A 26,254-nucleotide genomic window follows, 5' to 3' on the forward strand; every position below is an offset into this window, starting at 1 on the left:
AACTCTTGGCTATTGTAAATTGTGCTGCTATGAACATTGTGGTGCATAGGTTCTTTGATATTGATGTTTTAGGATTCTTAGGATATAATCCCAGCAGTGGAATTGCTGGGTCAAAAGGCAGGTTGATTTTTATTTTTCTGAGAAAATTCCATACTGTTTTCCATAATGGTTGTACCAGTCTGCAATCCCACCAACAGTGAACTAAGGACCCCTTTTCCCCACAACCTCTCCAACATTTGTTGTTTGTTGCTTTGTTTATGATAGCCATCCTGACTGGTGTAAAGTGGTATCTCATTGTGGTTTTAATTTGCATCTCTCTGATAGCTAACAATATTGAGCATCTCTTCATGTGTCTCTGAATGTTCTGTATGTCCTCCTTGGAGAAGTGTCTGTTCAAGTCCTTTTCCCATTTTTTAATTGGCTTGGTTGTCTTCTTAGAGTGGAGTCATGTAAGTTCTTTGTATATTTTGGAGATTAAACCTTTCTCTGTGGTATCATTGGCAAATATGTTTTCCCATACAGTTGATTGTCTTGCTAATTTAATATTGTTTTCTTTAGCCACGCAGAAGCTTTTTATTTTGATGAGATCCCATATGTTTATTCTTTCCTTTACATTCCTTGCTCTAGGACACATCAGTAAAAAAGTTGCTGCGTGAAATATCTGAGATTATCTTGCCGATGTTCTCCTCTAGGACTTTAATGGTGTCACGACTTACATTTAAGTCTTTTATCCACCTTGAATTTATTTTGGTGTATGGTGTAAGTCTGTGCTCAAGTTTCATTTTTTTGCACATAGCTGTCCAGTTCTCCCAACACCATTTGTTGAAGAGGCTATCTTTACTCCATTTTATGTTACTGCCCCCTTTGTCGAATATTAATTGACTGTAGAGAGTTGGGTTGATTTCTGGGCTCTCTGTTCTGTTCCATTGGTCTATGTGCCTGTTTTTATGCCAGTACCAGGCTGTTTTGATTACAGTTGCCTTGTAATACAGTTTGATATCAGGCATTGTGATCCCTCCTACTTTGTTCTTCTTTCTCAAAAGAGCAGCTGCTATTTGGGCTCATTTGTGGTTCCATATAAATTTTCAAAGTGTTTGTTCTATGTCTGTGAAATATGCCATTGGTACTTTAATAGGTATTGCATTGAATCTGTAAATTGCTTTGGGTAGTATGGACATTTTGATGATGTTAATTCTTCCAATCCATGAACAAGGTATATGTTTCCATTTGTTTGTATCTTCCCTGATTTCTTTCTTCAGGGCTGTGTAGTTTTCTGCATACAGGTCTTTTACCTCCTTAGTTAGGTTTATTCCCAGATATTGTATTTTTCTTTTTGCTATATCAAATGGGATTTTTTTCCTTGATTCCTGCTGATTCACTGTTGGTATACAAAAATGCCTTTGATTTCTGGATATTGACTTTGTAACCAGCTGTTTTGCCAAATTCATTAATTAGTTCGAGCAGTTTTGGGGTAGAGTCTATAGGATTTTCCATGTACACTATCATGTCATCTGCAAACAGTGACAGTTTTGCTTCCTCCTTTCCTATTTGGATGCCTTTTATTTCCTTTTCTTGCCTGATCACTGTGGCTAAAACTTCCAATACTATATTGAATAGAAGTGGTGAAAGTGGACATCCTTGTCTTGTTCCTGATCTTAGTGGAAAAGCTTTTAGTTTTTGCCCATTGAGTATGATATTGTCCGTAGGTCTCTCATATATGGCTTTTATTATTTTGAGAAATGCTCCCTGTATTCCCACTTTGCTGAGTGTTTTTATCATAAATGGGTGTTGTACCTTATCGAAAGCTTTTTCCGCATCTATTGATATGATCATGTGATTTTTGTCTTTGCTTTTGTTTATGTGATGTATTACATTTATGAATATTGAACCATCCTTGCATCCCTGGGATGAATCCCACTTGGTCATGGTGTATGATCTTTTTGATATATTGTTGGATGCGATTTGCCAATATTTTGTTCAGGATTTTAGCATCTATGTTCATCAGTGATATTGGCCTGAAGTTTTCTTTGTTGTGTCTCTATCTGGTTTTGGAATTAAGATGATGCTGGCTTCATAAAAAGAATTTGGGAGTTTTCCATCCTTCTGGATTTTTTGGAATAGTCTGTGGAGAATAGGGGTTAGCTCTTCCTTAAATGCTTTGTAGAATTCTCCTGTGAACCCATCTGGTCCAGGGCTTTTGTGTGATGGGAGTTTTTTGATTACTGCTTCAATTTCTTTTGCTGTTTTTGGTGTATTTAGATTTTCTGCTTCTTTTTCACTGAGTTTTGGAAGATTGTATTTTTCTAGAAATGTGTCCATTTCCCCTAGGTTTTCAAATTTTTTGGCATACAGTTCTTCATAGTAATTTCTTACAATCCCCTTCTATTTCTGTGGTATCAGTTGTAATCTCTCCTCTTTCATTTCTGATGGTGTTTATTTGTGTCCTCTCTCTTCTTTTCTTGATGAGCCTATTTAAAGGCTTGTCTATTTTGTTTATCTTCTCAAAGAACCAACTCCTAGTTCATCGATCCTTAAAATTGTGCTTTTAGTTTCTATGTCATTTAATTCTGCTCTAATCTTGGTTATTTCCTTCCTTCTGCTTGCTCTGGGCTGTCTTTGTTGTTGTTCCTGGAGTTCTTGCAGGTGTAGGGTTAGGTTGTTTGTTTGAAATGTTTCTATCTTCTTTAGGTAGGCCTGTATTGCTATAAAGTTCCCTCTCAGGAAAGAAGGAGCTACTACCTTTTGCAACAACATGGATGGAACTGGAAAGCATTATGCTGAGTGAAATAGGCCAGGTGCTGAAAGACAAATACCATATGATCTCACCTTTAACAGGAAGCTAAACAACAAAACAAACAAGCAAGCAGGAAAAGAAAAACAAAGACACTGAAATAGAGTACAAGGGCACAGTGACCAGAGGGGGAGGGAAGGGAAGTTAAGGGGAGAAAGGGGGAGGGATTTGGAGGAACAAATAGGAAGGACACAGGGACGAGAACTAAGGGGGGTGAAAATGGGAGGGAGGTGGGGAGCAAGGGGCGGGGGAGGCTGGGATGGGAAAAATAGACAAAAAAACTGTACTTGAAAAATAACTAAATAAAATTAATTTAAAAAAAAAAAACAAACAACTTCCCTCTCAGGACTGCCTTGGATGTGTCCCATAAGTTTTGGGTTGTTGTGAGATCATTTTCATTTGTTTCCAGAAACATTTTGATTTCTTCCCTAATTTCATTCTTGACCCATTCGTTGTTTAATAACATACCATTCAGTCTCCATGATTTTGGGTGCTTTGGATTTTTTTCTTTGGGGTTGGTTTTCAATTTCAGTCCCTTGTGGTCAGAGAAAATGCTTGGGATGATTTCAATTTTCTTGAATTTGTTGAGGCTCGTTTTGTGTCCTATCATGTGGTCTATCTTTGAAAATGCTCTGTGTGCATTTGAAAAGAATGTGTATTTAGCTTCTTTGGGATGAAGGGCTCTATATATATCAGTTAAGTCCATTTCATCTAGGGTGTTGTTTAATGCCACAATATCTTTGTTGATAATTTGTTTGGAAGATCTGTCCATTTTTGATAGTGGGGTGTTAAAATCCCCTACTATAATTGTGTTGCTTTCAATATCTTTCTTGAAGTCCTCTAAGATTTTCTTGATATATTTGGGTGCCCCTATGTTTGGTGCATATATGTTTACAATGTTAATGTCTTCTTGGTGGATTATTCCCTTGAGTATAATGAAGTGACCTTCTGGGTCTCTCTTTATGGCCTTTTTTTTGAAGTCCAATTTGTCCAATATGAGAATTGCTACCCCAGCTTTTTTTTCGTGTTCGTTTGCTTGGAAAAGTTGTTTCTAGCCTTTCACTTTTAGTCTGTGATGGTCTTTTTTCCTGAGGTGGGTCTCTTGTAGGCAGCATATGTGTGGGTCATGCTTTCTTATCCATTGAGCTATTCTGTGTCTTTTGATTGGAGCATTTAATCCATTTACGTTTAAGGTTATTATTGATAGGTACTTATTCATTGCCATTTTTGTACCTGTGTTCCTCTCTGTCTGTCTCTTATCCTTCCTTCCCTTAAAGCAGTCCTTTTAGTATTTCTTGTAGGGCTGGTTTGGTGGAGGCGTATTCTTTTAGGCTTCTTTTGTCTTGGAAGCTCTTTATTTGGCCATCTGTCTTGATTGAGAGCCTTACTGGGTAAAGTAGCCTTGGTTGTAGGCCTCTGTTTCTCATTACTTGGAATATGTCTTGCCATTGTCTTCTTGCTTGGAGTGTTTCCATTGAGAAGTCAGTGGCTAACCTTATTGGGGCTCCCTTGCATGTTACTTCTTTTTTCTCCCTTGCTGCCTTTAAGATTCTCTGTTTGTCTTGGAATTTTGCCATTTTGATAATGATGTGTCTTGAAGTGGGCCTCCTTGGGTTCCTCTTGATTGGGACTCTCTGTGATTCCTGGATTTGTGAGACTTTTTCTCTTATCAAATTAGGAAAATTTTCTCTCATTACTCATTCAAATACGTTTTCTATCCCTTGTTCTTCTTCTTCTCCTTCTGTTATTCCTATTATTCGGATATTATTACGTTTCATATTGTCTTGCATTTCTCTTAATCCCTCTTTATTTTTTCTGAGCCTCTTTTCATTGTCTTGCTCTTTCTGTGAGATGCTTTCTACCTTGTCCTCCAACTCACTAATCCTATTCTCCGCTTCATGTATCCTAGTTTTGAAACTTTCTTCTGTGTTCTTCAGTTCGGAAATTGTATTCTTCATTTACTCATGTCTCTTGCTGATAGTTTCCATTTCCTTTTTCATGTTGCTGTAATTTGCAGAGAGATCATTGTAGTTGCCCTGTAGTTTCTGGTAGTTCACTGTGAGCTCTTTGAACTTCGTAATAACCAGTGCTTTGAATTCACTATCTGATAGTTGACCAGCCTCTGTTTCATCTAACATTCTTTCTGAAGTTTCTGCTTTTTCTGTCATTTGGGGATTGTTTCTTTGTCTTCCCATTGTTTGAGACTCTTCTTGTTAGTCTCTGCTTCTAAAATTGATGTGTTCTGACAGCCTGGTTTTATGGTGTGAACTTCTGTGGTATGATCCTTGTGAAGTTCAGTGGTGCAGACTCCTTGAAGTTTCTTGATGTTCTTTGTCTCTACCTACTCTCACGCTGGTCCTCGCACTGGTCCCTCCGTTGGTCGCCTACCACTGCTGAATGTCCCGGCTCTAGTACATGCCTCCTCAAGTGCCCAGGCCCGTTACTACGGCAGCAGCACAGGGGCTGGGAATGTCCCGGCTCCCGTAGCTGGCTCCTCTGCCGCCCAGGGCCGTCACAGGGTTTTGGAGTGTCCCGGTTTCCGTACCTGACTCCCTGGCATCTAGTCCTGTCTCTCTGGCATGGCACAGAGGCTTAGAATGTCCCAGCTCCCGTACCTGATTCCCCAGCGTCCAGTCCCGTCGCTATGGCAGCGGCACAGGGGCTGAGAACGTCCTGGCTCCCGTAGCTGGCTCCTCTGCCACCCAGGGCCGTCTCAGGGGTTTGGAGCGTTCCGGCTTCCGTACCTGACTCCTGGCGTCCAGTCCAGTCACTGTAGCAGCGGCACAGGGGCTGAGCACGTCCCGGCTCCTGTAGCAGGCTCCTCCGCCGTCCAGGGCCTCAGGGGTTTGGAGCGTCCTGGCTCCTGTTGAGTTTGTGGTCATTTTACTGTTCACATTTTTTAAATATAACATATTAACATAAAGGCTGGGTGATGAGCTTCTTTAACTTGACCTTATCTGGAAAGCACTTTATCTGCTCTTCCATTCTAAATAAAAGCTTTGCTGGATTGAGCAATCTTAGATATATGGTTTTGCCTTTCATGACTTCAGATACTTCTTTCCATCCCCTTCTTTCCTGTAAAGTGTCTTTTGAGAAATCAGCTGATAGTCTAATAAGCAGTCCTGTGTAGGTAACTCCTTTTCTCTTGCTGCTTTTAAGATTCTCTCCTTTTTCATCTTGGCTAATGTAATCATGATGTGCCTTGGTGTGTTCCTTCTTGGGTCTAACTTCTTTGGGACTCTCTGAGCTTCCTGGACTTCCTGGAAGTCTCTTTCCTTTGCCAGATTAGGGAAGTTCTCCTTCATTATGTTTTCAAATAAGGGTTTAATTTCTTGCTATTCCTTTTTTCTTTCTGGCAGTTCAAGTCCTGGTTTTCTTCCTGTCACTGTTGGATCCCTGTAAATTTTTATTTCACATAATGCAACCTTCATTGCTGCTTGAGTCTTTTTTATGCTATTAACGTACCCAGTGAGTTTCTGGAGTATCCTGATAACCAGTGTTCTGAATGGTGCATCTGATAGGTTGGCTATCTCTTCATCACTTAGTTGTGTTTTCTCTGGATCTTCGATTCTTTCATTTGGGCATTTTTGGGGGGGGGGTCTCAGCTAGCCTGTTACATTGTAAGGGATGGGGCCTTAGGTGTTCATCAGGGTAGGGCAACCCACCTCACTACATTGTGATGCTGTATGTGGGGGAGGGATCCGAGAGGGAACAGTGTCACTTGCTCAGTACTCTGCTGACTTTCAGTCACTTCTGCTACCTACAAGCACACTGGGCCTTTCTGGTGTTGATTCCTTGGTGGATGGGTTTGTATACGTTCTAGGACCCTGTGGGTCTCTCCAGTGAACTCTCCTGTGAGGCTGGAAGTTCCTCCTGCTGCCACCTCAACCCCCACAGGTGCTTCCAGTCAGAGATTTTGAGGGTTTATTTCCCTGCACTGGAACCCTGGGTTGTGTGGTCTGTCTCACTCCCAGGTTGTTCCTTCCGGTTTACCTGCACTCGAATATGGGACTCCCTAGTCTGCAAGCCACTGCCTTGTGGCAAATCCCTTCCACCTGGATGCCCATCTCTGCCACTCCCACCAGTGAATGTTTCTCCTTTAACTCCTTGGTTGTTGGACTTCCATACAGTTTGATTTTCTGTCAGTTCTGTTGTTTTTTGTTTTTAAATTTGTTGTTGTTTTTTTTTTGGTTGTGCAAGGAGGCATAGTGCATCTACCTATGACTCCACCTTGGCTAGAAGTCTCTAGATAATTAGCATTTATAATGCCCATTAGCATTTATAAGATATCATTGGTAAATGTGGTGACCACTCTGCCCTCTTCTCTATGTGGGCTGAGACTTAATTAGTCTATAAAGTGATGTCCTTCTGACCAGCCTCCAAGATAATATTACTCTGGCTACCATCGCTATGGCCAAAAGAGCGTGGGCTTAGGGGCAAGTGATCAGTGCTGATTGAAGTCAAACAGTAACTACCTGTGGGGTGAGGGAGATTGATTAGAAACAACCTTGGAATTTTTCTGAGGCAATGGTGGAAATGTTACGTGTTGTACTTTTTGTGGTGGCCATACTGGTGTATACACCTGTGGAAACTCCTTGACCCCCCCTAAGCACTGAAGATATTTTATGTAAATTTTACCTAAATTAAAACCAAAACAATACAAAAAACCCAAAAGCCTGCCAACAAAGTACCACTTCCTCAGCATAAAGGGTGGGAGAGGAGTTGGTAATATATGACTGGTTACCAGGTAGCTCATGAAGGCTTCCAGGTCCGGGGTCCAGAACTGTGCCAGTTTTCTTGCCTCATTCAATTCTGCTTATCACTGAGTCATTTGTATAACGTTAGGAAAAACACTTTATTAGATAAAGGGGCTCAAAATAGAAACAAAATTTACCAAAAAACATATGTAAACAGGTCTTCATTAAAAAATCTTGATTTGTAATTGCTCAAGTGCTTCCTGCTTTCACCAGCTCTTGGGATACCTCCTATTTATTGTCTTATTCTTCCCTCTTCATTTCATCTTTGTCCTTAACCTCAGTTACATTTTTGCACCTTCTCCCTGCTGCTCTCTAGGCTGCTTTTCTTTCTGTCTGTAGCAGACTTACTGTCCCAGCTGTCTCCTCGGGTCTCCCCTGGTGGTACCCACTTTTTTGCATGCATTCTCTTATCTAGCTTTAAATATATGACATTGGAAATATAATTTCTAGATATTTTTATTTACAGAATCATATTTTATGTTCAACGTTAATTAAAAAAAAACCTTTTTTCCTTGGCTGGCAGGGCTCAGTGGGTTGAGCACCGGCCTGCAAACTGAAAAGTCACTGTTTTGATTCCCAGTTGGGGCACTTGCCTGGGTTTTGGGCCAGGTTTCCTGGTTGGGGGTATGCAGGAGGCAGCAGATTGATGTTTCTCTCACACATTGGTGTTTCTCTTCCTCTCTTTTCTTCCTCCCTTCCCCTCTCTCTAAAAAATAAAAATCCTTTTTAGAAAATAAAATAATTTAAAAACTCTAAATTGCCCCTCTCCCCTTTTTGGTGTTATACCGTCCATTTTTGTTTTCTATGGGAAAAAAGTTCTTTTTTTTTTTAATATTTATTTATCTTTAGAGGGGAGGGGAAGGAGAGAGGGAGAGAAACATCAATGTATGGTTGCCTTTCATGCATCCCCTGCTGGGAACTGGTCTGCAACCCAGGCATGTGCCCTGACTGGGAATTGAACCGTGATTGTCTGGTTCACAGGCCTGTGCTCAATCCACTGAGCTACACCAGCCAGGGCCAAAAAGTTCTTTATAGAGGTCACACTTGGAGGATATCGCTGCTGCCACATGATACCCTTTAGTGGAACAGAAAAGCCAGCCTGGCTAGTCACATTTATTTGTTCCCAATGCAGTTGCTTACTTTGGCCACAAAGGTGATATGAGTAGTCATGCTGGGCCTGTGAGAGATGAACACTGAGGGTAAAATGAGGTTGGTGCTGTGTGGGCAGCTGTCAGTAGTCCGTAGGAGACAGATACAGCCAGAGTATTCTAGACTGAGTAGTCTGAAGATAATTGTGTTTTATCTGCACATATATGTATGCAGGCACAAACATGCACAGTCCACATCTGCCAGGACCCTCCCCCCCACCCCCTCCAGGAAACTTCCCAGTGCTTCTCATTAGTTTTTCCTGCTAGTCTCTGTCCCTTAAGAGTCAGGACTATAACTTGCTCATTATTGTTTCAGGACTGCATTCCAGCAGTTTTAAGATTGATTTGACACCCCACAGCTATTTGAGTGTCTTGCCCTTCTTAGCTGTTTGTGTCTCAGACCAGAGTGGACAGTTGTTTCTTACCAATGCTGCTCTTGCACTGTGGTAGTTGATGTTGTAGTCAGTCTTCAGCTCTAGTATGGGGAGTTTGCCCCTGGCTCTGCAGAAGGCGGCTAACACTGAATGGGAGTTCTGCAGACACTCCTGCCTTAGAGGATGCCAGTTCGTTTGTATATTGTTCTGAGTGCAGAGTGACTCAGAGCCAGGGAAGGCCCTCAGAAGCTTCTCAGAGTGGCCCACAGATAGATATAAGGAATGTGTGCTTAGGATGCTTTTGGCCCCAAGTAAATGAAATCCCAACTCAAAAATGCTAGAGCAGGGGGAGAATGTTATCACCCTGTATAAAGAGGAAGGGGACTATAGGGTTTGTTAGTGGAACAGTGATTTACCAAGAAACTTAGGGTCTTGGCCATTTTAGTCCTTGAGCTTTGTCCCTTGCAGCTTTCCCCAGGGGCACAGCCCAGGGACAGCCCAGAGGCATGCATGTTTGGCAGGCCTAGTAGACAAAAGCCTGGTGCTTCCCGTGTTCTTTTCTTTTAGTTTTCTATGTTGAAAGGTTCAGACTTACATAGAAGTGGAAAGAATGGCAGTGCATAACCTTGTGTCTGTCACTGAACTTCAACAACCAGTAAGACAAGGCTGGTTTAGTTCCATCTGGTTTTCCTCCCCTATTCCAATATTTTGAAGCAAATCTTAGATATCATTTCATTTAATTCTTTTTTTTAATAATTTTTTTTAAGATTTTATTTATTTATCTTTAGATGGGAAGGAGAGAGGGAGAGAAACATCAATGTATGGTTGCCTCTAGTGCATCCCCTGCAGGGAACTGGCCTGCAGGGAACCTGCCTGCAACCCAGGCATGTGCCCTGACTGGGAATCGAACCGTGATACTCTGGTTCACAGGCCCGTGCTCAATCCACTGAGCTACACCAGCCAGGGCTTTCATTTAATTCTTAAATACTCTGAAAGATGAGGACTCTGTTTCTTCAAAAACATAACTTTAACACTATTATTCCCCCTGTTCATCAAGAATGAGTAATTCTTATCAAACCCAGTCAGTGTCCGCTTTTTCCTCAATGTCTCATGTTTCCTTTAAGCTTCCTGCATTTCTTTGTAAGGGCAAAGAAGCATTTTTTTTTGAAGTTTCCTGTAGACCCCCCTCCCCAACCACCATGTTTTATTATTGAGAATGACATCCCTTGCCTTTGTGTTACCCAATAGCTGGGAATGAACTAGGATTATGTGATGGTTACTTCCTGATCTGAGAACAGGGTTTCCTTTCTTTAGTGGAGATTGCAGGAAAAGGCCTGTGTTTGTTGACAAGGAGGATGTGGCAGTGGTTCTAACAAAGGCAGCTTGCCATCCAAAAAGACATCATACACATAGGAAGTCCCTTTTCTTTTTAAAAAAAATTTAATTGATTTTTTTTAAAGAGGGAGAGGAAAGGGTGGGGAGAGAGAAACATTGATTAGTTGTTTCACTTAAGGAAGTCCCTTTTCTAGGTGATTTTGACACATCTTCAAAGCCTAAAAACATCTTAAAATGTCTGAGTACTGTTGATCTCAGTGCTCTCTGCAGCTGGATGATACTCCGTAGGGGAGAAGGAAAGTCTCTGTTGACGGCCTGACCGATACCTGAGAAATGGGGAGGTGGGGCTGCAGGCCTCAGGTGGCATTGCAGTGCACCTGACCTCTGTTGAGTCTGGGCAGGTCTGTGGCACCTGTTCTGCAAGGCAGGCTGGCTGTGGGGCTGTGCTGCTGTTCTCAGAGGACAGGGTAGATTTTGCTTCCCACCAATTTACAGGTGCCTTCCCTTTCCCTAGAGGTGAAGCCCTTCCTTGAGTTTTAGGCTTTCTAACTGATACCCAGTTCTAAAGTGAAAAGGATGTGGGCATCTTCATTCAGAGGTGGAAGTCTGCTCCCCATTCTGTTATTTATCTGCTGTGGGCTCCACAGGTGGCTAGCCTCTCTAGCCTGCATGCCCTCCTGTGTGTCACAATCTGTGGTGGCCCTGTGAGGAAGGTCATAGATTTGAAGACTTCAGACTTTGTAAAGCATTCAACTCTGGCCTGGCAGGTAATGTTTAACATATGGGGCTCTTCTCTTGTACCATCCTAATGGCCTAAAATGTCAGGGTTCCTTTCTGTGGTGAGTTTGAGTGTAGGCAGAAATACACTTTCTTTCTGAACCATTTGAAAGTATCTTACAGACATGATATTTTTACTCTCCAGATGTTTCAGTGTATATCTCCTAAAAACAAGGGTACTTTTCTTATATAACAAATTTTCTCATTCAAGAAATTTAATGTTGCTATAATGACAATGTGTGATGTGCAGTCCATATTCAAATTTCCCCAAGTTTTTTTTTTTAATTCCATTTTGTTTCTTGAGCCTTATGTATTGCTGCTTCCTTAGTTCACATTTGTGTTTCACCAGGCTGCTTACTTGCTCTTTCTGAAGCATATGCTCTTCACACCTGCTTTCATGCCTACAGACTGTGCCTTGTTTGAAACCCGTCTCATTTCATCTTTACTTGGTAAAATTGTAGTCCTTGTAAGCACATTTTAAGTGGTTCCTTCCTCTTCCATAAAATGTTTCTTGGTATACTGTGGTGTGCTTTATTCCTTAAACTGTACAAACCCTTTGTACATTTTTATAAAATTGTTTTTATTACATCTTGTTCTGTGTTAAATGTAGAATTTATGGACTTTTTTCTACTTCCCTTTTAGGACTATGAACTCTTTTTTACCCACTTTTAATTTTTAATATCTTTATCAGCTTTAATACAGAGCTCTGTATACTACCCATATTTTCTTGTTCACTAAGTGTTTGACCTAAATCCAGAATATATTACATGGTGTTTTATTTTTAGTGTAATCATTTATTTGTAGTGCTTTCTAATTTGGAAAGATGCCCTGAAAATTCTAGTTTACTGACATCATCTTAAAGAATGAAAAAAACAAAGGGATATGGACTAGAATATAGGGATGGGACCTAAATTTTTTTTACTCCTTGGAATTGTACCTACAGAGTCAAAACTTTTAAACATGGCTTCATCTAGTCAAATGTCTAGAAAGGATTGTATTCATAGTTGCATTGGTAAATTGGTGATAAACTTGGGGTGTTGTATAGTCTATATAGCCTATTGTGCCCCAGCAGGAAGTTTTGTGGGATGACACAGAGTAGCTGTAAGATCTCCTCTTTTACATCCAGGTTCGAGATGCAGCAATAAACAGCTTAGTGGAAATCTACAGACACGTAGGAGAACGTGTGAGGGCAGATCTGGGTAAAAAAGGATTGCCACAGTCCAGGTGAGTTCAGACTTTTTTTCTTTTCTTTTTCAATTAACATTTTGGTTTGCCTTACATACTTGGTTGTGGTAATTTGACTCAAAGAATGTATGGTTAGTGGGTTGGTGGTTGGAGATCTTGTCCAGATCATGGGTCAGACATCTAGCCAAGTCCCGTGCTATGTCCTGATTTTAGAAGCATATTTAAAATTGATTGATTTTCAGAGTTCAGCATTCTTTTGGTTCATTGGTTCTAAATCTTGTATACACATTGCACCTAGTTATAGTATGTGCTCAGAATATGTTTGAATGAATGGAGCCTTTCTAGAATGAGTTTTGTTTGGAAACCATCTTTTAAATGGTAGTTTTCTGTTCAGAAATGTCAGCCTCACCATGTAGAATCCAGGGCAAGGGGATCAGCATCTTATCAGAATCAAGACAACTTGAATACACAGATGTCTCAGTTTTAGACTTTTAAACTAATGAACAGTTGGATATTTATAATTTGCGCTATTATGCAGAAATCTTACACCAAATGAATTCTAAATCTTTTGCCCCACCCCATTCCTTTAGGCAGTGTGAAAACCCTGAGAAGTTAGGCATGGACTGGACACACAGAGTGGTGTGTCAGAGCCTCCCACTGTGGCCATGGAAACAGCAGGGGCCCAGAGGCGTAACGTGACTTAAGAGATCACACAGCTAGTAAGAGTCAGAGATAAGGTTGCAGCCCTGTTCTCTGATTCACCTTGTAATATTCTTTGTCCTGTTTCACAAGAGTTCATGGAGCATCTAGATAAGGGCTGAAATATTGAAATATAGAGGAGTCATATATTTTACTTGATGAAATGTGACAGAGGTGGTCCCCTCACCCTAAGGTAGGGTGATGAGTGCACTGGCCTGCAGTATACATGGAGTTAGGGATGGGATTTGAGACAAATTCACATGGACTACCAAGTCCTGTGGAGGAAAAGGGGCAGGCTACTCCCTTGAGGGGAGAGTGTGCACACTCTTGCCTAGACAGGTTTTTATTGGTTTTTATTTTTGCGTAGGAATTCACATACAACTTATTAATCATTGTCAGGCAGTGGGATCAAGGATCAAACAGTAGATGGCATACAAAGAATTATTAGGGCTTCTTCTGAGTAAGGGTCTGTTAGCTAAAAGGCTATAAACTTTGGGAAACAAAGTTTCCCAAACCTTTATCATTTAATTAAGAGCATTCTTAGCAGAGCAGGCTTCATAGGATTTTACATATCCTTTATCAGGCCGGATCACCCAGGCAACCTGCCCTTTCCAGCACAGGGCTGTATCACCCTTTTTCATTGTTTTCAGGCTGAAGTCAGGTATAGCCAAGAACTTAGGGGACTTCTCACAGACAGAATAAGGACTCAGGCTTTGTCAAAACTGAGGGGAAAGGTCCATCAGCCCCCCCCCCCCCTTCTCCATAGCCCCCAAGTCCTTCCCTGGGGCCTCCACGTGATCATGCCTGTCTTAGGTTGTTACCCCCTTGGGGAATATTACCCATTACTCGCTAACTGATCAAGCATTGGGGGCCAGTTAAGAAAAAAGGAGCAGAAGCGGCACTTCTGCCAGGAAGATAAGCTTTGTCTGCTTAGTAGCTTATGGTCCGAAGGTCACTCACTCACCTTAGCCATGGGGGGGGGCGGTTTCAGCTCCTGAAACCAGGTAGGTCAGTTCCCAGCAGGGAACCGTGGGGTTCCATGAACAGCTGAGTGGGGCTCTACTTCCTATATAGTCGTATCTGACCCAATGTCACTATCACCAGGGCCTCTGTGCTGTGTATAAGATAATGAGATGGGAATAAAACTACTTTCATGTGCTTTACCAAGGGTAATCTATGAGAAGAGAGTTTTTATGCCCATGTTTTATCAACCTCAGCCTTCTGGATTTTGAATGGATGGTGAGAACACTTGGGTGAGAGACAAACTTAGACAAAACTGTTAAATAGCCACTTGGGCAAAATTGCAGGACACAGATGAACAGGAAGATCAGAGGCTGGAGGAAGGGGGCTGTTTGATGGTGTTGTGATCATTGTTGGGAAAATAGGCCTTAGGCAGTGAGATTCTTTCCTGCTCCAAGGATGGCGTCACCTTCACCGAGCTGTTTAGCTCATGGTGGCCTTAGGCCATGAACACACCATCCATCTTAGGCATTGGGTAATGTTCAAAGGTTGCTGTAGTGAGCTAATAGGTCTGGGGAAATGACATGGTGATCGACATCTAGAGAGCTGGGTGCAGAAAAAAAGTCAACAAACAGGCCTGAAACTTCCGTTTCTAGAAATGCCTGCTTGTAGAATTGGCCCTAGGATGGTGCTGGAAACTTTGATTTTGGGAGAGTTTCCATTACTCCTAAAGCCTGAGATAAGAGCCCTGGCCAGTGTGGCTCAGTTGGAGCATTGTCGTAAAAACTGGAAGGTTGCAGGTTCGTTTCCTGGTCAAGGCACATGCCTAGGTTGTGGGTTTAGTCCCTTATGTGGGCAGGGAACATACCAGAGGCAACCAATACATGTTTCTCTTTCACATCATCAGTGTTTTTTCTCCCTCTCTCTCTCCTTTCCCCTCTCTCTAAAATCAGTAAGCATGTCCTTGGATGAGAATTTTAAAAAGTGAGATTAAGAGTGGCTCACTGCACCGTAACTGTAGGTGTTAGACTGAATACATGCTTTCCTTCTGGAAGTCTGACATTTTGGTAAGTGCGAGGCAAAAGGTGTCTAATGTGACTAGCTCTGGTAAAAACCCCAAGCACTGAGACTCTAGTGAGTGGACAGCATTTCTTATGTTGTCACAACTCTTCACTGGAGGAATTAACTACCTCCTGTGTCACTTCACCAATGGAGGCTTTAGGAAGTTAGTGCCTGGTGCTTCTGATCTTCATCCAACACACCTTTTTCCTTTGCTTGGTTTTTCTTTGTATTCTTACTATGATTGTTCTCTGATAATCATAGCTGTGAGTATGACTATATGGTGAGTACTGTGAGTTGTCTTGGCAAATTGTTAAATGTTGGAGTGGCCTGGGGGATCCTTAGTAACAGAAGGTGCTTAAGGTAAGGTCCAAGAGGCAGTTAAGCCAGAACTGGGGTTAGAACCTTTTCTTCCAGACTCCCATCATGTGTTTAATGTGTTCTTTCTACTAACAAATATTTTTTAAAGACATGTAAAAAACTACAGAAGAGCTGGGCCTCTGTGAATAGGAATGGGGGTCTCTGCCATCTCGTGTTACCTAAAATTTTTCCAAAAAATTCTGAAGCAAGTGGAGGGGGTATTCCTTGTGAAATGGATGCACATGCTTCACAACCATTATTGTAACACGATGCCTGGAGAACTAGGTCAGTAGTTCTTCAAAAACTTTCCTGTAGTGAAAGAAGCTGAAACTTAGGTAGGTAAACTTGAAAACTTAAAAGTTTTCAAGACAGTTACCTAAGATCTAGCATTGTGAGGGTCAAAGGCTGTGACTGCCACCTTTATTTTGTTGGGGATGTGTCCAAATGGAATGAGACTTTTAAAGAACCCTGTTGTTGTTGGGGAAATTCAGTACCTGCTATATGTGGTTCCAAGTGGCTGACTGGAATATTTTAGACTTCTGTTAACATCATTATAGGTTTTTAAAAAAATATTGTAGAAATTGCTTAATGCTTCTAAAACTTGGTTTTGGTCCAGGAATAAAAATGTTGACCCTCATGTGTTTGTGCATTGAGTGCTATATTTGAGAAGATGATTAACTCTAATGACAAAAAAGAATGCCTTAATAATCAGCTAAATGGCTTAAATAGTAAGTAATCTCATTTGAGCAGCAGTTTATTCATTTTACATTTGGGAAAAGGGACTTTTACGTTTATCAGCTTCACTTTGGAGGAGCTAGAATTATGCTTTTGGGCCATATGTTAAAAGTTATTGGAGTCTTGTCATCTGGTGGCTAAAATGATACTGAGTCAGATAATACAGTGGAGACGGAGGGTCTCTCCACCCATGTAGGATCTCAGTATAGTTGAGCTGTGTACTTCAGTTAATACAGGATTAGGCCATTTTACATCCTTTACCACATTATTTTTATAGTTCATGTACATTATGTGTTCAGAACGTAAGTATATAATTTGTAGCTATTATAAATGTCATATAGTTATGTGATATGGCCACTGAATAAAACGTAAATAGACCTCTTATAACTCCCGTAGCTTACTTTCATAGACTTGTGCTTTTAGCATGCTTTGACACTTCACTGTCCTCCCATTGTATATTCAAGAAAATATACTGAATTTTTATTCAGTGTGATATATGTAGTTTGAAGCTATGGGTAAAAAATACTTGTGTTAAGTTTTTCTCTGGTACCATCATGTGGGAACCAAGATCTTGAAACAGCAGCTACTTTGTAGATGGAGCTTATGCATGTCGTTGATACATTGTAATAACTATTTGATAAACTTACTTGGTGAACCTGAAGTTTTGAGTAGCTCTCATAATATTTGTTTTGCTCTTTCAGTCTATTTAAAAATTTATAAACATTCATTAGACATTATTACTTAATGATATGTATTAAGGGAAAAAGGGAAACTTATTTTTAATTTGCTTGTTAAGCTTTAGTGCTATAGAGAGGGCCAAGGCAAAAACTGGGTAAGGAATATATGCTCTATAATATCTCCACTGAGATATTAAAAATTTTGTTGATTGCCAGTCATTTGTTGAGAGAGAGTTGACTAGGTTTATAAGTTATATTGAAAAAGGGCAGTTCCTTACCCCTTCTGCCATTTTCTCTCTGAGGCAAACACCTGTTTGTATTGATTCTTTTTTATCTACTGCTCTTACCTCTAAATTCTATACATGTATGATCTATTAATGTTTTGTCACTATAAGAATTTTACTTCCCACGGTGGAGTGGGAGGTAACACCTCCTTTCTTCCTAACCTTCCCCATGTACAGCTGCCATCTCCTCTTCCACTAAATACAGTCATGTTTTAATTTGGAATAAAATATGTAGTTTATGTCATGATTATGTATGCCATTCACAGCTCAGTATTTCTATTTGATGAACTGTGATTACTTTACCTTTTTTCCACAACCCCTTTTTTCCCCTGGATTAATAGTCATCTCATTTTTATTTGCCCAGTTGTCTGCCTCTTATCACATACTAGCAACTGTCTCTATGTTGTCAGTCTGTGTAAGTCTTCTTGGGCCTGTTGCATTCTCACTGCGTTCAGTGCCTCCTGCTCACTCATAATCTTAGCATCTCTGTTTATCACCATCCTGGGACTTCATGTTTCCTTTCTCTGTGGGTGTGCCCTTTTGTTCTGGAGGGACCACATCTTTTTTCCTGTAGTTTTCTCTCATTTTAGTTATGCATATCACAGTCCTACAAAAGCTTTCTCAGAAAAGAGGTGGAGGAGACTTTTTTTGAGTCTGAGAATATCTTTTTTCTATCTTGACATTGATAATTGGTCAGGGTTTAAAGGTCTAGATTGGAAGTCATTTTCATCCATAATGTTAAAACTAATGCCCATGTGTTCCAGCTTTCAGTGTTTCTACTGAAAAGTCCAAAGACATTTTTTTGTTTTTAAGATTGGTTTTTAGGGAGGCAGAGAGAGAGAGAGAGAGAGAGAGAGAGAGAGAGAGAGAATGAGAATGATGTTTGCTGTTCCACTTACTTATGCATTCATTGGTTGATTCTTGTATGTGTCCCAACTGTGATTAAACGCTGAAAGCTTGGCATTAGTGGGATGATGCTGTAACCAACTGAGCTACCCAGCCAGGGCCCATAGTCATTCTGATTCTTCATCCTCTCTAGATATCTTTGTCTTCAGTGTTTGTCTGAAACTTTATGGTGTTGGGTCTTAGATGAGACTATTATCATTGTGCTGTATACTTGGAGGGCCTTTGAATTTGGAACCTCTTGTTGTTTGACTCTGGGCAAGTTTCTTTAAAAATATAACTGTTTATATTTGTAAATATAATAGTTATATTATCACCAATTGAACTAGCTTTCTGACTTTTCTCTCCCATTTATAGCTTCACAGTTTTGCTGTGTCTTCTGTGAGATGTTTCTCAAATTTATCTTTCAGCTATTCTATTGGGTGTTTGATTAAAAAATTAAAAAAAAATTTTTTTTAATTACTAAGGTTTTTTTTGTTTACTGTATATTCCATTTTTATAGCATTGTTTCCTTTATTTTTATATGAGCTTTCTTATTAAATATTTTATATACTGTAATTTTCATAATTAACATATACCCAATTGAACAATATTCACAAAGTTGTGTAGCCATTACTGCTATCTTGTTTTAGAACATTCTTGTCACCCCCTAAAGAAATCCCATATCCATCCTTCCTTCCATCTAGGCCCTGGCAACCACTTGTCTACTTTTTAATGGATTTTCTTTTTTTGGTATATTTCATGGAAATAAAAATCACACAAAATGTAGTTTTTTGTTCATTGCCTTCTTTCACATACCATGTTTTCAAGGTTCAATCATATTGTAGCACAAGTCATTCTTTTTTATTGCCGAATGAAATTCCATTATATTTCATTCAGCAGTAAATGAATGTATCACATTTTGTTTATCCATTTTTCTGTTGATACAGGGTTGGGTTGCTTCTACCTGGTGGCTATTGTGAATAATACTGCTATGAAAATGGGTGTACTGATCTGTTCTAGTTCCTGCTTTCAGTTCTTTTAGGTGTATATCCAGAAATGGAATTGCTGGATCATATGGTAATTCCGTATTTAATTTTTTGAGTAACCATCATATTGTTTTTCCTACCTGCTGCATCATTGTGCGTTCCTGCCATCAGTGTACATTCTTGCCAACAATTGTTATTTTTTGTTGTTTTGTTTTGATGATAGGCAGCATATGGGTATCGTATTATGGTTTTGATCTTCATAGAATTTTTTAGCACCTTTGTTGAAAATCGGTTGATTGTTAATGTAAGGATTTTTTCGGTGTATATAAGCGCATGCTTTCATTTTGGGGGGAGGCAGTCTGTGCAGCTCTACCTTCTCCTTTACTCTGTCTCCTTGTTAGCAAGAGGTGAGACAATGCCTTCATGGGCCTTTCCCAGGCATGTACCTGTCTTGCACATATATGTGGCCTTCTAGTTTCCCAGGAATATTTTAGAACTTTTCAGAGTCTTGTGAACGTCTTATTTTCCAGTTTTGGTCAGTTTCTTAGCTCCAGCTGTTATTGCCATCACAGGCAGCTGCTGTGTTAATCAGTTGTCCCAGATTCTTTTTGATCATGGCTTCACGGTAAAGGGTCTTGCACTGAGCATGCACTGAATCAGGTCAAATAAAGACAGACTTTGTGAATGGAGGTGGAGTTCGGTTTCAGAATATACCAGACAGGTCTAACAATAATGGGTCTTTGGGAATGGAGATTTTTACTGAGCTGCAAACTTGTTCAACTCTTCTCAGGATCTGTGAGGCTGCTGGTTTTCAGACTACCTATCATTGGGAGACTGTTGGTTTTCAGCTGGTGAGTTGGAGATGAAAACAGGGCACAGGAAACAATAGAAAACTTAGATTCAGCTGTTTGTCTTGAAGAATACTCATTGGATTGTTGTCTTTGTAATTTCCAGAGTTTTGGAAAACATGATTTTGCCAATGTTTTCTTTGTGTCTTCGGAGGAGCAGATGTTCTGAGTTCCTTGTTCTGCCATTTTTGAAGGGGTACTTCTCTCTTTGATTTTTTGATTTGCAGTATTTTCTCTCTTTGGAGGTATTGGTGACATATTAAAAACTTTTCATAGTCTCTTCTTTCCTCTAAGTTAGGTATATGTGTGTCTGCTCAATATAAAGAGTATTGGAGCCCTGGCTGGTGTGGCTCCGTGAATTGAGCGCTGGCCTATGAACCAGCGGGATTCATAGATTCCCAGATTCATAGGGTTCATAGATTCCTAGATTCTCAGGGTTCATAGATTCCCATAGGTTCCATTCCCAGATGGGTCACATTACTTGGGTTGCAGGCCAGGTCCTCAGTAGAGGGAGCTCCAGAGGGAGAAACATTGATGTTTCTTTCTCTCTCTTCCTTCCTCTCTCTAAAAATAAATAAAATCTTTAAAAAAAGTATTGGACTAAGAAGCCAATGAGAAGGTCTGAGAGTATGGTTGAGCTTTGTTGACTGTGAGATTACTAGTGTTTGTTTCTAGGAAATTATTTTAAATTCGTATTTTTAAATGTTCTAGGAAGGAATAATTAGACCTAAATTTTATAGTAAAATAAATGACAATTGAATTGAAGAGTTGAATATAAAAATCAGAAAAACCTGGGGAAAATGTTATTATTAGTCAAACTAGTGAAGAAATTGATTTTAAATGTGAGGTTTAAAGGTTTAAAATTAAAATTGAAAAAAAATGGTGGCTTCAGACGGTAATCATTAGTCATGTAATCAATGTCTTCGAACATATAAAACTCATCCTTTTAGACTTGTGCCAATTCGAAGGTCCCAACAGGGGCATTTTCTAGTGCTGTACTCAGAACTAGCAGTCAGAAAGTATTTCTAAGAAATGCTTGGTTGATATTAGACTGTCAGGTTACTGACCTGAGCTAGTAACTTAGATAGGAGCCATTGCATAGGTGTTTTTGTGCAGAGATTAAGGCAGCTGGTGAAACAGGAATATGAAAGTAGAGGAAACGGCATGCCTGTCTGAGGGATTCTGAATTAAGGTGTGGATACCAATAATAGTGATCTCTTTAGCATTCTCATACCTAGCTGTTTTGGGTCTGCCAGTTATGGGTAATGTGGCCACAGTGAGCAGACATTACCACAGATAGAGAATCTACAGATTGTTCCACGGTTGACATTGATAATGTTGAATAGTCTCCCAGGAATAGAAGAAATAATTGTCTCCTCCTAGAAATTTCAAGAACAGCCAGACATGGTTGTTCCTAATGTGCAAATTTGCAGGCATGCTCATGTCAGAAGGTGTAGTTGTGACATAATAAAGTGGTAACTTGGCCAGGGCATGCCCTGGCAACCTGTTTAATGATATTATTGATGGGCTTATTAAGCTGTTGGAGACCTTTGCTGCTTATAAAAGGGAAGGTGATAGGAACATCATAAGATTGAGTCTACGGCATCTTTTCAGATCTTTAGTAACCACTATATTTGAAAGTGAGTGATAATTATATCTGGTCCTGAGATGACAAATAGATTTTCAATTTAATGCCAACTTTGATTAATGGGTAGTGATTCTCTGGAGCAGCTTCGAGAAAGATTCTGAGGCTATACCTGGACTTAGATGGAAAGATGGGTCAAAAAGATTATTGATATCTACCATAGAGTGAGAACAGGGAGAAGTCTATCAGGCTAGTTCGTCCCTTTCATTTTACCTCTATTTGCTGATGAGCATTTTTAGCTACCCTGTTACTTAGAATTCTAAGTAGAATAGAGTGAAGTAGAAGTGAGTAGAAGCTCAAGAGAGTAAGACCTATACACATACAGCATCTAGCTAGCTAGCTTTGCTAGGTTCGGTGAATGAACTAATTATAATGAACTGAGACCAGAATGAGTGAAATATCTTGTTTTCTGTAGTGAGGGAAAAGGGACAGGATTATTAGGCACCTTTCACACAGTGGTGTAACTCCCTACATGACATAGTGCTTGATGTGTACAGAATACTAAAAGAATACTGTTTCTATCTCTATCCCCAAGGATGGTTTGTAAGAAATAGCTAAAATTTCTAGTTTGCTCCTTGAAATAGGTGGCATAGGTTTGAATGCAGAAGTACCTTACCTTGGAATCTTTAACTTTTATACTTATTCAAATGTATCTGTGTTTTACTTGGGAAAGCCTCTTTTTTCTTGACCTCCTTTCTCCCCTCCATTCCCAATTTTTCTCTCATTTCTGGGTCACTAGGATGGAATATTGAGTTTTGCTTCTGTCTAAATGTCAAGGTGGTGGGGAGGGCTGGGAGGTTGGGTGGGTGGGGCTAGGAGTAAAAGGCAGAAAACTGTACTTGAACAACAAAAAAAATAAAAACAATCAAACATAAATAAATGTCAAGGTTAAAATGATCCTTTTAATAGAAAGTTAATGTCATGTTAATTTTTTAGGCTGAAGATTATCTAGTCACAGCATTTGTTTATAGAGAAATTATTTATAGCATTTTAAAATTAAGCTTTAAGTCGGAGAAAATAAAAAGGCTTTGTATTGTTATATTAGAGCATTTTGAAAGTCTTTATCCTAAGTCATTAGCAGTCTGTGCTTCAGAAAAATGAGAAATATATGCCTTTCATAATATGTATATGTTTTGTATAGAGCAATAAATTTAATATGATGTCCAAAAGCCTGGGCTCTGGATTCTTACTCTCAGGACTGGCATCTCCACCCTGTGTCACCTTATGCAAGCTAAGGGGGCCTTGGTTTCTTTATCTGTAAAATAGGGATGATATTAATCCCTTGTAAGGCTGTTACAAAGGTTAAATGGGATCTTTCAGTCAGTGGGATCTTACCTATAGTAAGTGCCCAATTATTGTTGGCTATTGATATTATTATTAATATTCTGTTTTTGTTATTAGGTGGGTTTGTGTCAAAGATTTTTTTGGTAATGGTTAATAGTTTCTATACATATATATTTCTTTTCAATACAGATTGAATGTAATTTTTACAAAATTTGATGAAGTCCAAAAATCTGGAAACATGATACAATCTGCAAATGGTGAGTAGAAAAAGCATTTATTTTATTTTGCTTTTTTTAAGTTTAATTTCAGTAATGCTGATGGTATTTCTGAACAGCTGAATTTGATATCTTGATAGGGATTTCTGTGTCTTAAGACTTAACCTCAATTTTCTCACTTTTCGAGGCCAGAAGCTGTGGGGTTGCCATTGATATTTTTTCACAATCGACCTTGAGTCCATCGGCTACTCCTTGTGGGCTTTACTTTTAAAAAATACATGTAGAATCCCAGTCATTCTCACTGTAACTGCTACTATTCTCTTACTGAAGGCTGTTACTGTATTTTACCTGTGTTCTCATGGTAGCCTTCTAACCAATATCCTTGTATTTACTCTCTCCCAACACCAACAGTCATTTCCACATAGCAATCAGAGTAAGAAGCCTTTTGGAATGTAACTTCAGTGGCATTAATTCTCTATTCAAAATCTTCTAGAGGTTTTTCATTACACAGAGACAATTCAGTGGCTCACCATGGCCCACCAGACTTTGCAGTGATCTGATGCTGATCACCATTCTGATTACATCTTGTATTGTTCTTCCCTAAAATTATCTTGGCTCCCATCCCATTGGCCTCCTTGCTAATTTTGAACACTCTAAACCTGTCCTGCTTCAAGGCCTCTGAGCTTATGATTCCTTCTCCTTGAAACATTGTTCCCCCATGTCATCATGGCTGTCTTCCTCATTCCATCCAGATTTCAGCTGTAGTTCACGTCATTACAAGGTCATCTGGAATAGCACACCCAGATTTCTAAGGCAGCACTGTGCTCTCATCCTGCTTGATTTACCTTCTTAGTGCCTATCACTGTGAAGTATTTTTTGGTAAATATTTAATTTACATATTATATTAACGAGGACAAGAACTTTGTTTTATTACTTTCTTTATCTTTGCTGTCTCAGAAAGTCCCTGGCATATGGTAGGTATGTGATAATATTGTTGAGAAAATAAAATAATAACTGAAATATGAATTCTGACCTTTTTTTCCTAGCATGTGTATTCCTTTTACTGTACTTTGTGATATTATTTGAGGACATGTGGATAATTCTTGTGATTCCAGACGGGGAAGAAAAGACAAGACTGAATTACTGTGTAAATAAAGTCATCAGAAAGACATTGGCTAACAAGAACTTTGCATTGTAGCTATTTCAGAATTGCTGGGGAGCTTAAATCATTGCATAGCTTTCAAATTTTGAATATCTTGAGCTTGTAAAAAAGTTTGAGTGATTTCCCCCAGAGTGACATATAGGTGAGGAAGGGCAAAGACAGAGCCAGGTATAGGTCTTTGGACTAAGCTCTGCTGTGTATCTACCACTATCAGTAAAGAATTTGTCTCTAGGTGGCATTTTTCTTATGAAATGTTTGAAGTGTTCTAAAACTGCTTTCATTGATTCCATTTATTTCTTTTTAATATGTTTATAAAAAGAATATTATTATAATTCAGTAATTACCAATAAATAAGGTTTCATTTTTTATATTCCCATTAATTTATTTTCCTATAATTATGTAATTTGTATGTGATTTTATCTATGGCATAGTTTCTGCATATTGTCCTCTAATTTTGTACTTACTTTTATATGTGCTTTAAAAAAATGTACCATTGGTATTGCTGGGATCAGAACTGTGCCCTTGGAGTCATGCTCCAGTGATGAGTGAGCTTGATGGTGTGCGTGGGCAGGGCTACCCAGCTAGTTGCTAGATACATCCTTTCACTTGTGTGTGTATATATATATAGTTGTGTAATTTGTATGGTTTCCTAGTTCAAAACTTGTTGGCACCAAGTTAGAAAGCACTGGGCAAGGATATAGTAGTAGTGGCATAAAACTGAGTTTGTGGTTCATATCCTATATTATAATTTTGAAACTGTATCTCCTTATAATGCTGGCACTGGGGAGAAGGACCACATTCATGTCAGAAGGACCCCCCTGCCTGTGGGCAGGGGTGGGGGGATAACAAATAGCTTTAATGAACATCACTCTTATGATTTAACCATCAAGACTACCAAAATCCTGTGGCATTGGGTGTATCACAGCAACATTTTTTTCTAAACATCCAGGTGTAAATATTGCCCCCAACTTTCCTTATTTTGCATGATATACTTGTGTGCATGTGTGTGCTTCTGTATGTATTTATGTATAAATATGTGGTATATATAGGGATAGGTTGTCTATGTTGAAAATAGCAGATGGTAAGAAAGCTTTAATTTAAAACTGGAGGCCTATAATTTTATATTTTTTAATTACACAGGGTGAGCAAGAGTAGATTTACAGTTGTTCATATGGAAAATAGCACAAAAATTAATAAATAATACAAGAATAAACTGTTTTGTGAACTCACGAATGTAAACCTACTTTTGCCCCACTCTGCATATATGTATTATTAGTATTTTAATTATTAAAGCCAAAATAGAATCACCTAAAGGCATATATTCAAAGATTTCAGAATTCCTAATCCAAATAAATTTAGTTTGTGTACAGTAATGTTGAGAGACCCATAAGATATTTAATAGCTGTCAGAAGCCAAAAGAACAGCCTGATTTCTTCTTTGAATGTTTAGGCAGCAGAGAGAAACCACAGTAGCCATGGAGAAATTCCATCTCCCTCTTCTAAATTTTGTTTCTTTGCCCAATGACTCCCTGACCAACCATTTTTTGAACTCTTCCAGACTTCAGACCATAGACTACTCTACTTTTTCTCAACTCATCTTTCCTTTGCTTTGCCCATCTTTGCTCTGAAGACAGCTTAGTTTACAACCTTTATGGGCTTTCTTATTAGTTCTGGGAGTTTTTGTAGGTTCCTTAAGATTTTCTGCATAGATAGTTGTATCATTGGTAAAAAGGACCAGTTTGTATCTTCTAGATCTGTATACTTTTTATTTCTTTTTCTTGCCTTATTGTACTTCTATTATAGTAGTAGGAGGCTAGAGTAGTAGAAGGCTAGAACTTCTACTACTATATAAAATAGGAGTGGTAAGAGTGGATATCCTTGCCTAGTTCCCCGTTGTAGGTCTTTCACAACTACAGTATGCTAACTGTAGGCTTTTTTGTAGATGTTCTTCAGCAAGATGAGGCAGTTCTCATCTATTCCTGTTTATCTGAGTTTTTAATCACAAGTGGGATTTGGGTTTTTTAAAAATCATCAGATTATAAATGTTGAGATAGAATTCATACCAAAAATTTGTGTATAGTAGAAAACC

General features: G+C 39.3%; 1 protein-coding gene across 14 annotated transcripts in view; it reads left to right on the forward strand.

The window, feature by feature from the left end:
• Positions 1-26,254, forward strand: part of CLASP1 (cytoplasmic linker associated protein 1) — a 284,449-nt gene that overhangs the window by 87,620 nt on the left and 170,575 nt on the right. For all 14 annotated transcript variants that reach the window (XM_053666530.1, XM_053666542.1, XM_053666529.1 and 11 more), the window contains exons 7-8: positions 12,309-12,406; positions 22,979-23,046. In XM_053666530.1, coding sequence (XP_053522505.1) covers positions 12,309-12,406; positions 22,979-23,046 — 166 coding nt within the window. The remainder of the gene's footprint in view (positions 1-12,308; positions 12,407-22,978; positions 23,047-26,254) is intronic.

Source organism: Artibeus jamaicensis, unplaced genomic scaffold (assembly GCF_021234435.1).
Source record: "Artibeus jamaicensis isolate MK-2021 breed Jamaican fruit bat unplaced genomic scaffold, CSHL_Jam_final contig_463, whole genome shotgun sequence".
NCBI lineage: Eukaryota > Metazoa > Chordata > Mammalia > Chiroptera > Phyllostomidae > Artibeus > Artibeus jamaicensis.